We start from the raw sequence: 13,660 nt of genomic DNA on the forward strand, positions 1-13,660 counted from the left end.
AACAATAGGAGCTCATCCAAGTCAAAGCATATTGAAATAAAGTTCCTAGTTGTGAAAGAAAGAGTGGACAAATATCCATGGAGCACATTGGGACACACTCCATGATAGCGGATCCGCTCACAAAGGGATTACCACCCAAGGTCTTTTATGAGCACATTGCTCATATGGGTGTTGTATTGTTTGAGGATATCATGATTTAGCGGGAGTTTGTATTTTATTTGCTTTATGTTTATTTCAGACATTTATGTATTTGGTTCATTTCTGATCAGATATGAAGTTTTTTAGTTCATTCACTCTGTTTTTGTTATTCTGACCTCACTAAAGTTTAAGGATGACTAGTTGGAAATAGACATGTTTAGTTCACATTGCATGTAATTTCCATGCTGCGCTTCCATGATTGATCTATGTCATTTGAATGTATTTGTATATGTGACCATTGATGAGTTTAGTCATGATTAATATGAAAAAGACCGCTTTGATCCTATATAGATATGGTTGATGGATGAGATTGTTAAAGAATACATTTATATGATAGCAAATTTTGAGCTCGTAAGGTTGTACATCTATAAGGAAACATATGTTGCCCAAGTGGGAGATTGTTAGATTAAAATCCTATTTTATGGGCACATATGTATAATGTATAATGATATTATAAAGTATGATACAAAATTAAGTGACCAATTATGTTATAAATATCATACGGTATTAAAGTGTCATAGATTTAATGTGTAGAAACAAGAAAGTGAATTTTTAATTTTATAATGGGAAAAATTAGAAATCAATAATTATAAATTAGGGTTGTGGTCCCCTATATATATGTTTCATTCTATTTTGTCTGCCATCCCATTAACAGAGAAGAAAAAAGAAATTTTCTCTCATAGAGATACATATTATATAGGAAGATCTAAACCCTTTGTGCAATCTCCAACAATGGCCTTAGGTTAGTGCTTCCGCTCTCATATTCATCTTCTTATTTTGATTTAGCAAAGGTTCTATAGTAACATGTTTTAGGGTTTCTCATTTATGCACTTTTAGTAACATGATTAAGATCTGAGATATTATGTTGAATACTAATGTTTATGTGTGTTGCTTGAGTGTTTAATAAATCCTATCAAGTTGTTCTCTTCTTCTTCCTCCTCTTTTTTTGAAAGGGGATAATTTCATTCAAAACAATCATGTATTACAACATAAAGATTTAATATTCAGAATTAGCCCATCAACATCACTACATAATTTTCCTTTTTGCTTGAGAAGAGCGACTGCATTCAAACAATCAAATTCCACCACGAAATTGATAATGTCGAGTTTATCAGCCACAAGCAATCTACTCTTTATTGCCAAAAGTTCAACAGCCATAACAGAATGAGGGAAACAAACGAATTCGCCTAGGCAACTAGAACATGTCCTCTTGCATCTCGAACCACAACACCAGTACTACAATAATTATCTTCAACATTTTTCCCAACATCAACATTATTTTTTAGGGTGTTGATGTGAGGAGGTTTCCATCTGTGAGTAGCTTTGTAATTCTCCTTTGGTTTATATGGCCCTTTATAGTCATTGAACATCTTTGCATACCATTCGACAGCAGCAGTAGCATTAGAGATAACAGTTGAGAAGATTATTTTTGCTACAATAAATATCGTCAATATAAAAAAAAAAACTTATAAATTAGAACTTGTAGTACAATACTTGTTACCCTAGTCGTTCATGAATTAGCTACTCAAGTTCTAATTCTTTATAAAATATATTAGGAGAATTTAGGTGTGGCATTGAAAATGCCAGCACCATACTGCCGTTTTCAAAATCTTACATGGCTCTTCATTAAATTGCCAATTGTTTATCTTTTTGGAAACAAGAAAAACCATCCTCTCCTCTTCGACGACGGTGTCTCTCCACTAAGGCTAATCTACACATTTTTTTCATTATAACAATCCCATAGTTATTTCACTCAACTAAATCACATCCTCCCTCTTAATCTATTTCTCTTATATAAATATATTGTTGGAAATTAAGATTAATTTGGGAGAGAACTTGAAGCCTTTGTTGAAAACTAATGTTAATATGGGAGATTATATAATGATGGAAGAGGCTTTTTTATAGAACTCAACTTGTGTTTTTGGCTTGATACAAAATGGTGGGACTACATCTCTATTTATAGGACTTTATGGACTTTTCTAGAAACACAATTAAATTATTAGCTAGTAGATTATTTTAGATAATTCTCATCTACTAACTAAGAAATGAGAGTTCTAGAATACTAAAGACTCAACAACCTCTAGTAAATACATGAACATTCTAGAAACTCTAGTAAATACATGAACACTAGAAACTCTAGTAAATACATGGAAACTCTAGAAACTGTAAATTCATGAAAATTCTAGAAACTAACCATAATAAATCAAGTTTAATATTTCAACACCCTCCCTTAGACTTGATTTGTGACTCCAAGAATGCTTTGTAACTTGGCGAACATTTCTCCCTTGAGTGGCTTGGTGAAGATGTATGTCGCTTGATCTTGAGACTTCACATACTCCAACCTCACTTCTTTTCTTCCAATGCATTCTCGTATGTAATGACAACGTATGTCGATGTGCTAGCTTCTTTCATGAAAAACATGATTCTTTGCTAGTGCAAGTGCTAATTTGTTGTCAACACGAATCTCGATAGGCTCCTTTTGTGGCACATTCAAATCTTTCAACAAGTTTCTTAGCCAAATAGCATGGCAAACACATGAAGTTGCAGCAACATATTCAGCTTCACAAGTTTATAGCATGACGATTGGTTGCTTCTTTGACATCCAAGTAAAAGCAGTGTTTCCCATGAAAAACACAAATCCAGTGGTGCTCTTTCTATCATCCAAGTCTCTACTCCAATCGCTATCACTATATACAACTATCTCATAATTGTTAGAAGATGAATAAAACAAGCCATAGTTGGTTGTACCTTTGATGTACCGAAGTATTCTCTTTGCATTCTTGAAATGAGTTGTTGTTGGAGCTTCCATATAGCGACTAATGATTCCAACATCATAGAGAATATCCGGCCTCGTACAAGTTAGGTAGCGCAAACTTCCAACAAGGCTTTTGTAGAGAGTTGGATCCACATTTTCTCCTTCATCATGCTTTGACAACTTGATTCCATATTCCATCAGTGTGCCAATTGGATTAGAGTCATCCATCTTTAACTTTTTAAGCACTTCTCTAGCATAGCCTTCTTGAGTGGTGAAAATGCCTTTGTCTTCTTGCTTCACTTCAATGCTGAGGTAATAAGACATTAGCCCAATGTCTGTCATCTCAAACTCTTTCGCCATGTCTTTCTTGAACTTTTCAAACATACTCGGGTTGTTACCTGTAAAGATCAAGTCCTCTACATACAAGCGTACAATCAAAATATCTTCATTTGTAACTTTGATATAGAGTGCATGCTCATATGGACAGTTTGAAAAATTATTGTCTTGAAAGTACTTGTCAATTCGTGTATTCCAGTCTCTCAGCGCTTGCTTTAGTCCATACAAAGCCTTCTTTAACTTCAATACTTTATCTTCATGTCCTTTTACTTCATAGCCCAATGGTTGCTCAATGTAGACTTCTTCCTCGAGGAAACCATTCAAGAAAGCAGACTTTACATCAATTTGGTATATATTCCATCTATTTTGGGCTGCCAAGCAAATAATTAATCTAACGATTTCAAGATGAGCAACAGGAGCAAATACCTCGTCATAGTCAATGCCTTCTCTTTGACTATAGCCTTTTGCAACCAATCTTGCTTTGTATCTTTCCACATCTCCATTGGCATTCCTTTTTGTCTTGTACACCCATTTTACTCCAATCGCCTTGTGTCCTTGTGGAAGCATAGTGTAACGCCCTGGTTACCCCAAAACAGTTACGGTGAACTGGGAATTTGACTCGCTACCCGAGTCATTTGGTTAAAAACGTGCTTCTAAGTGTTATTAACATGCTAAGGTGGAAAACCAATAAAAAGGAAAAGATATATTTTATTTAATACATAAAACTATTCATGGGCCCATCAAAAACATTTACAAGTTATTTACAACTCAAAATGGTCATTACTCTTTCAAATTTACAAACCCGCCGACCTAAGCGGAAAAAATAGGGAAAACCCCCTAGTTCCTTTGACAACTCCTTGGTCGTGGTGGTCAAGCGGCCGCATATGTACACATCACCACCTAAGCTCTCCACTCAAGGCTGGGTGAGCTTTTCTTTCCCTTTACCTGCACCACATAGCACCCATGAGCCAAGGCCCAGCAAGAAAACACAATATAACATGAATATAATATCAACAATGATTATAATAGATGCATTTTTTATGGTTATTCTTTGACAGCAAGTTGTATAGCAAAGGAAGTTATTACCTTAGTTAAGTATAGGTTATACATTGTTCATAATAGGAAGATTTCTCCTCAACATAAGCGCTTTATAAGGAAACTACAATGTAACTAGAGTGAGTTTTGGGGCTGTTTGTAGCTGTGTACTGGTTTTGTTGTTGAGTGTTTTGCCCTTGGTTGTATTGTTCTGTTTGTTCAATGAAGTTTCTTCCTTCTTGATAAAAAAAAAACAATGATCATAATAATTATTCAGGGCTTTCAATCCAAAAGAGATAAGTGACAATTGAAAAGTCACTAAGGTGGGTTCAGCTCCCTTTGGCCATGTGGCGATAGGGTCACCGGGGCTTAACAAATAAGTGAACCTTTCACTAGCTTATACAGGATAGGTACATGATGACTAGTCACCAACATAACCAACCTCATGACCATAAAGTCATAACCATGGGATTCCGCTCCATAACCATGTGACAGGTTGTCACCTAGGCCTTTGGTCCTGGCTTTGAGTAACTAGCTTAGACTAGTCAAGCGCTTATAAGTTTCATCAAACTTAGGGTCGATCCAGCATTAATGCTCTAGAGTCATTCAATGCTGATATCGATTAGATCTAATCTTCATCCGGCCCTGCGTTCAGGACGCTTATGCCATTTCTGACTCTTAGGTCAGTGATACGCGACCAGTGTCGTCCTTGACTAATCAGTGTCATACACAAGTAAACAACATCCGCTAGCATTTAATATGCAATCAATGTCCACATTTTTCAACCAACATGCCTCAACAACAATCATGCATGTTATATACACAGGGTGCAGTTTTCTTACCTCCGGTTCGAGCGAGAAATATAATAAGAACGACTCCTGAGAATAATCGACATTTTGATTCCTTAGCAGTTACCTAATCACAACCAATTATGACCTCCATTAATAAAAATCAACAATAAAAGGGTCTTAACCTAAACCCCACTCTCGGGACCTCGAAACATGCCCACACGGTGAGTAGATTCGATCCCGGGCCTTAAGGATTGAAACTCCAAGCCAAAAACCCTTAAAAACACTCAAAACGGGATTATGGAGGAACAGAGTAGTGCTACAGCGCTGCTCACTAGCGCCCCAGCACTAAACTCAGAACCCCCAACCGCCCACAAGCATCCTGTGTAGCGCTATAGCGCCCTCTGATGGGCGCTGTAGCGCTACCCCCAGAACAGCTCTCCCCTGAAACCTCCTTCTTTGACTCCTGCGATTCCATCTCGATTCCAATGCTTCCAAACCTCATTTTTGGTGCCAAATGAACTCAAAAACCATCCTCACATAACCCAAGCATCACAACCACAAGAACCCTAGCCAAAACTCCTAACAAAACCAATCACCCAACCTAGGAATCCCAAATGAAAACCAGAACTAAAACAGAGCAAAGCATGGATTTTAATGGCTAGAAACTTACCTCAAGCTCAGATTATGATGCTCTTCAATGGTGGAACACACTCCTAAGCTCCCAAGACTTACTTCCCAAGATTGAATCCTCAAGAATGGCTCAAAAACCACAAAGAAAACAGAAGGAGAAAAGGTACGGGAGAAGTTTGAACTTATGCTCTGTTTTCTCTTCTTTCTACAACCTTCAATGGCTTATATCTATCCTAGGGGTGAAAAGACCAAAATACCCCTAGGTCTAATAAGGGTTTCTAAAGGCTCCCAAGGGCAAATTTGACATTTTCCACTTATCTCATTAATCATAATTAACGCTCTCCAATTCCCGCTATTCTCGATATTCTCAAACACTAATAATTCATATCCCGTTACCCTTTAATTCTCGGCAACACTCTAATCATTAAAATCACCCCGAGACTCAACCCGAGCCCCGAACTTAAACTTGTTATGACTAGACCGCTAATTAATATTCCAAGATCATCTCATGCCGAATAGCTCGAACAAACCCACATTATAATGTGGTCCCAACAATATGTCACCGACATGCATACAAATATACAATTATGCCCTCAACGGGCCAAATTACCAAATCACCCCTGTAATGAAATGTGGACCCACATGCATACATTTAACATCATATTATAATATAATTCACATAAACATGCATATTATCATTTAATGGCATAATTAAACAATTATGGTCCTCTCGGCCTACTAATCCAACCATTAAACTGCATTAGGAATTCCGGGGCATTACACATAGCTAGCTCCCATGTGTTGTTCTTCATGATTGAATTGATTTCTTCATCCATGATGTCTCTCTACTTCTTGCTTTCTGTCGCTTCTTGGTAGCTTAGAGGTTCACAATCACCAAACAGACACATAAGAGAGATATCAATTTGGTTTTTAGTAACCTCATTAAGCTCTTGTAGGCTTCTGAAGTGTGGCATCTTCTCATTCAAACTTTCTCCTGATGAATCTTCATGTAAGTTTCCGGTTGGTGAGATCAATGGAGTAGTAGGCTCTTGAGGTTCTTCTTCCATCCTTGGTTGTTCCACTTATTCTTCTTCCTCAAAGTAAGGAAGAAAATCATACTCGTCTTCTTGTGTGTTCCAATCCAAAGAATCTTCTTCATAGAACTATACATCATGACTAATGAGAATCTTGCCGGTAATTGGGTTGTACAACTTGTACCTTTGGATCTTGAGTCATAGTCGATGAATACATACTTCTCACTTTTATCATCAAACTTGGTTCTCTTCTCATCAGGCACATGAACATAAGCAATACTTCCAAAGACTTTGAGGTGAGAAATTCTGGGCTTTCTTTCGCTCCATGCTTCTTGAGGTATCTTCTCATACACACTTCTTGTTGGAGAGGGATTTTCCAAGTAGACCGAACAAGCCACTGCTTCAGCCCAAAACTCCTTGGGCATTCTTTTGCTTTTGAGCATGCTACGAGCCATGTTGAGTAGGTTCGATTCTTCCTTTCTGGCACTCCGTTTTGTTGGGGGGAACTCGGCACTGTTAAGGGGCAATGAATTCCATGCTTTTCACAATACTTTTGGAACTCGTTTGATGTGAATTCTCCTTCTCGGTCAGATCTCATAGCCTTAATAGGAAGACCGCTTTCTTTCTCAACAAGAGCTTTGAACTTCTTGAAATTCTCGAACACTTCCGACTTCTCCTTTATGAAATAAGCTCATGTTTTTCTTGAAAAGTCATCAATGAAAAGGATAAAGTATTTACTCTTACCAAAAGAGTTTGGTTTTATTGGTCCACAGACATCAGTATGTACGAGCTCGAGCGGCTTGGTGGCTCTTGAAGATGACTCATTCGAGAAGCTTCTCCGAGATTGCTTTCCAATAAAACATCCTTCACAAAGTTGATCTTGTTGGTTGATGCAAAAGTTTGAGCCTGCCAAAATTAAGGTGTTCAAAGCATAGATGTCAAAGCCATGATGAGTCGTTATAACAGGTTTTAGGCATTTTGGAACATCATATTGAATATTCAAGAGGAATATTCTATTCTTTGACATGGGCACCTTGACAATCAAATTACTTTTATCATCTCTTTAGAAAATGTTATTTTCTTTTAAGTGAATATCATACCCTTTTTCTAGCAATTGTCTTAAACTCAAAATATTGTTCTTCATGTTGTGCACAAAGTAAACGTTTGAGATGAATTGATGGCCTCCATTTTCAAGTGTATGAGAATTTTACCTTGGCCTTCCACGGGTATTTTTGACTCATCTCCAAAAGAGACATTTCCTTTTACCGTTTCATTGAGCTCCACGAACATTCTTCTTTGTCTACACATGTGATTGCTAGCGTCAATGTCAAGATATCATCTATTTTCTTGGCCTTCATCTTTGTCTTTGCAAGATAGTAGCAATGTTCCTTCTTCTCCATCTTTGTCTTCGACGAAATTAACATTTTCTTCAACCTTCCTTGATCTACACTCAGAGGCATAGTGGCCGAACTTATTGCAATTGTAGCATTTGATGTGGGATTTATCATTCCTTGACCATGAGTTGCCTCTTCTGCGTCCTATTGTTGCTTGTGGATTTCGATTTCTTTCTCCATTATTGAAGTTCTTGAAGCCACCCATTCCTTCTCTTACTTGTCCACGTCCACCTCCACTTCCTCTTTGATCTCTATTATTGCCAAAATTTTCTTCCTTCATGTTGAGTTGTAGTAATTGCTCCACCGTCTCCTTTTGCTTCTTTTTCATCTTTTGTTTCTCCTCATAGGCTTGTAAAGAACCCATGAGTTGCTCAATAGTCATAGTTTCTAAATCTTTATTTTCTTCAATATTTGTAGTAATGTATTCAAAGGTTGGAGTTACAGTGCAAAGAATTTTCTCTATAACTTTCATTTTACTAATGTCTTCACCATTTCTTCTTAATTGATTGACAATTGCCAATACTCTAGCAAAATAATCAGAAATTGCTCCACTCCTTTGTTGCAAGTTTGAAGTTTCTCCCACGCTTTTTTGGTCATAGTTGCATTTGAGATCTTCTCGAATGCATCTTCATCCACCGCTTGATAGATGAGGTAGAGAGCTTTCTTGTCTCTCTTTCTTGAATCCTCAAGGCTTCCCGTTGAGCTTGAGAAAGAGCAACATATTCTTGCTCCTGATGCCTTTCTCAACAATCTCACAAACATCTTGAGCTCCTAGTAGCGCATTCATCTTGATACTCCAATTGTCATAGTTGCTCCTGGTGATCATTGAAACTTGGAAGGGGACCATTCCTCCACTTGCCATTTTTCTTCAAGAACCTTGCTTTAATACCACTTTATTGAAAATTAAGATGAATTTGGGAGAGAACTTGAAGACTTTGTCGAAAACTAATATTAATATGAGAGATTATATTATGATGGAAGAGACTTTTTTTATAGAAATCAACTTGTGTTTTTTGCTTAATACAAAATGGTAGGATTACAATAGGACTCTATAGACTTTTCTAGAAACACAATTAAATTATTACCTAGTAGATTATTTTAGATAATTCTCATCTACTAATTAAGAAATAAGAGTTCTAAAATACTAAAAGCTCAACAATCTCTAATAAATATATGAAAATTCTAAAAACTCTAATAAATAAATGAAAATATTAGAAACTTTAGGAAATACATGAAAATTCTAGATACTATAAATTTATGAAAATTCTAAAAACTAACCCTAATAAATCAAATATAATATTTCAACATATGTATTTATATTTATATATAAATTTTACCCAAACATAACAATCAATTCAATCTAAGTTTGGTAGGCTCCTCTTCGTCCTCAACCATGTTGGTGGACCTCGAGCCAAGCTTAGTTGAGAGCGATAAAGGAAGTGTTTGATGTCTTTGGTCACTGTAGTCATTTCAGTGCAAATTAACCCATTGAAAGTCAAAAACTAGAACTCAGTTTCATTCTTCCGCTGGTTTTTCAGCATCTGAACAATTAAGTTTCTCACCAAAAAGCATACTCATTTCATGTTTTTTTAAACAAGTGAATGAATGTAATGGAAATGCAATGCAACAATGCTTTTGTTGCGAAGAGAGAGAGAGAGAGAGAGAAAGAAATGCATTTTCGTTTCCAAAAAATAACATCACGTGGCAATCTATTGAGGAGCCACATGGGATTTTGAAGATGGGCAGCACTATATAGACAGACCCATTATTTTAAACTTGTTATATTTCATAATTCTCTAACTTTGTTTGAGGGGCGTAGCAATTATTGCAATTGAAAAATGATGGCACAAAGTTGTAAAAAGATAAAATTGAAGAGATAGACTAGACTTCCATTCCCTTGAAAAAACAAATATATGTAAGATGGTTGATGGCTCATAAATGAACACTATACAATTATCTTTTCCAAGAACAGAGTTTTTGCAATGAAAAGACTTGAATAAATATATGTCATCTTCTTTCACTTTATCTCATATCCATTTTATCAAGTATGGATATGTTCTTTTGTTCAGGAAATTAAATATATATATATGTATACAGACAATAGCACACGGTCCAAAGCAAACTGCACCTATATATTTCTTGTTCGTCTTCTTCTCTAATGACCAGTCCTACAAACTCCAAAGCTAGCAGACTTCATCTTTCGTCTCCACCTTTTCTTTCAACTTCAAGTTGTTGGTCGCTGCCGACGGCTTGTCGCACGTGTGTTTGTGTTCGATCTTCCCTACGACCTCGAATCTCCACGTGTGCGTGATTGTGTTCGATTGTGTGGACCCCTTTAATAGTTCCCTATGTCTGATTACTTTTCGGCCGTACGTTCATCTTAAAATCCCACTAGCTCATGATGTCATCGCACGTAGGAAGAAATCGATGGTCACAATTGATCCACGTCCGCGTGTCGGCAGGGCTTTAATTTCTGATTCTGATCTATGCTCAATTTACAGTGTCATCTTTATTTTGTTCATCAATTAAATTACATAATTATTAAAATTGAACGGTAAGAAAATTACAGATAAGGCCTAAGATAGTTTATTATATATCTAACTTAAGCATATATTTAGTTAATTTATGAATGTTAATATTGAAAGGGAATTGCCACTAACATATATAAAAAAGGAGTTATTTTGTAAAATTAGATTATAAAATTTTAATATAAGCAAAAGTAACTTCTAGCTCATTTTGATGTTACAAAGTCATGAGTACAATAATAAATTCTTCTGCTCGAAATGTTGATACTAGTGCTCCTGTACAACCAATCAAAAAAGGATAAAGAAAAACAAAACACAGAATTCAACTGATTAAGTACTCTAACCAAAAGAAGTTCCGTTTGGTCAGATCCTAATCTGCTAAGTTACATTTTTTAATTAGACATAACTATTCAGTCATAAATTAAGGACTTTTTTTTGTAGTGTTTAAATTAAATTAAAGACTTAAGCAAGTGTTATGTTGATCGATATAACGTTTTCCTTTTTCATACAATAAATATATTGATTATTTGGAAAGAATTTTAGAACAGATATATGGGCCTATCTCACGTCTTGGAATACGTTTCTATAAGAAAAAGAAAAAAAAGGTGCAGACTAGTTTTGGTGTAATTGTATGGTAATTAATTAAGTGGAAGGTCCAGCACATTTTGTGATATAAGTTTAATTATAATATATGTACTTATACGTGAACATCATAAGGATTGCAAAATATGTTTCAACACGGTGTTATTAGGGTCATCAATACGCAACTTAAATAGTATACAAATATATTTGATTAATTTGTTACCAAAATAATTGTCACACGGGATTGGATATTTGGATCGTATCTATTATTTTTAGATTACAAATGCTTGAGTATTTAAGTCAAATCATAAGGTTACAATTATGTTTTATTTTTAAGTCTCAAGAATTGGCTACTCTTCTTTTGACTATTCCACAACCGTGTGAGTGTCTTGTCTTATTTGGTTTAACCCAAGATTTAAAATAGATAATATATCTTATTTATTATTTATTATAGCCAAAAAATTATTTCCTTACACACGTTACAGTATGTGAACATGATCAAACTTGGCAATTACATTGGTCGGTGGCCTTAGACCATGTTCGATCGATATATATATATATATATATAATCAAGTGGCTTAATTCGTTTTTATCGTGTGTTTGGACCGTTTATAGATAAAATGATTAGGTTATAAATACAAAAATGAGACAAATTTAAAAGTAGGAATCACAATATAAGTCATGACACGATAAAAAGCAATACGAAATCAACGGATTTTGGTTTAAAATAAATATGTACAAATTAAATTAGATTAAACACGATTAAATGTCTTATCAAAATCAGGTAAATCATGCTAAATTCAAAATTGATTCATTTAACACAATTAAGTACAAATTATGACATATATAATTACTATAGATATAAATATAGCTATGTACCGTCCTATTTTGGTATATACTTACTTATATTTTGAATATTACATAAGTTAAATGAGTAATTGTAATGCCCCAAATTTCCTAATAAGGTTTAGGACCTTGATTAGGAGGTCGGAAGGGCTATAATTGATTTATTATGATATTTAATGATTATATGCATGTTTATGTGAATTATATTATTATATGATGGTAAATGCATGTATATGGGTTCATTTTTAATTATAAGGGCATATTGAGGGAAGATTTGTATATTTGGATGCATATTGTGATTTGTGAATGAGATCCCATTATTATGGAGATATATTCGAACTACTCGGCATGAGACGATCTTATATTATTGATTAGCGGTTTTGTCATAACGGAGGTCTTTTATTGGGATATTGAGTTATGAGGATGTTATTTAATGATAAATTGGGAGTTATTGAGATCAAGAGGAAATTTCGGGAGTTTTGACTATAATGTCCCTAGGGGTGTTTTTGGGACCCCGAGCATTGAGTTTTATTTGAGGTTACTTAAGCTTGAAATAGCTTGTCAGATAAAACCATACGTTAGAAAATCTCTCTCCCTCTTCCTGATAGTTCATTTTACCATTTAAAGCATTTTCGAATAAATCTTAAGTTCTAGGAGTCGGGATCAAGCGAGGATCGATGCATAGCGATCTTAGGAAATATTGGAAGCTTATTAGCCGAAGGATTTAGTTGGAAACAACTCAATTTGAGGTAATTCAAGTTTTAAGTTTTTAAAGTTATTAAGCTTAGAATTGGACTTTGTGAATCGTTGAGTTTTTGGTTCGTTTGAGCATCGGGATTTGATGGTTTTGGATCATGGGGAAGCTTGGAAACTTTGATTTGATGATTTGGAACTGTTTAGGTATGTTTTTTGGGTGTTTGGGATGATGGGAAACGGGTTTATGGATGGTTCTGGGTTGGGGGCCGCGGCCCTAGCTCGAAGAAGCAGCTGGGGAGGCTTTGGCCTTGCTGGGCACCGTGGCCCTAGGTGTAGGGCGCCGCGGCCCTTGCTCCTGGAGTGGCTGAGGGCCGCAGCCCTTGGACAAGTTGAGCCCGTTTGAGTGTTTTGGCCCCGGGAACTTGGTTTTAGGCCTCGGGATTGTTCCCACTACCCGGATTAGTGGGGATTGATGTCCCGGAGGCTAGATCTTGGTTTGGGAACCTTTGGTGTTCATTTTATTGATGGTGTCCCATATTTGGTTATGACTAGGTAACCGCTAAAGGCTTAAAGGTTGATCGTTCTCAAGAGTCGTTCTTATATTAATTCTCTCTCGAATCAAAGGTAAGAAAACTGCACCCTGTGTATATGTGACATGCATGGTTATTCTTGATGCATGTTAGATACTTAAATGTGACATGCATGGTTATTGTTGAGGCATGACATGTGATTAAATGTGATGCATGTGTCGCACGAGAAACATGTGACTAGGGCATGCTTTGAGTATTGAATATGAGATTGTTCAGAGCTTGAGCCTCTATGTTTATGCATGGTCCTA

At 35.9% G+C, this 13,660-nt stretch overlaps 1 protein-coding gene across 1 annotated transcript; it reads right to left on the bottom strand.

The window, feature by feature from the left end:
- Positions 1 to 8,114: 8,114 nt before the first annotated feature.
- Positions 8,115 to 9,035, bottom strand: LOC133825587 (uncharacterized). Its single transcript, XM_062258508.1, has 2 exons — positions 8,893 to 9,035; positions 8,115 to 8,799 (listed from the first exon to the last, which is right to left on the bottom strand). The coding sequence occupies exons 1-2, from the start codon at positions 9,033 to 9,035 to the stop codon at positions 8,115 to 8,117; spliced, it is 828 nt and encodes a 275-aa protein (XP_062114492.1).
- Between the last annotated feature and the right edge of the window lie 4,625 nt (positions 9,036 to 13,660).

Source organism: Humulus lupulus, chromosome 3, assembly GCF_963169125.1.
Source record: "Humulus lupulus chromosome 3, drHumLupu1.1, whole genome shotgun sequence".
In the NCBI taxonomy this organism is placed as follows: Eukaryota; Viridiplantae; Streptophyta; class Magnoliopsida; order Rosales; family Cannabaceae; genus Humulus; species Humulus lupulus.

Bases quoted from the DNA above. Each gene is read 5' to 3' on its own strand.
- LOC133825587 (XM_062258508.1), bottom strand. From the start codon at position 9,035: ATGGCAAGTGGAGGAATGGTCCCCTTCCAAGTTTCAATGATCACCAGG. The intron at 8,800-8,892 runs GTTGCTCTTTCT...CGGTGGATGAAG, and splicing joins GGCATCAGGAGCAAGAATAT to ATGCATTCGAGAAGATCTCA.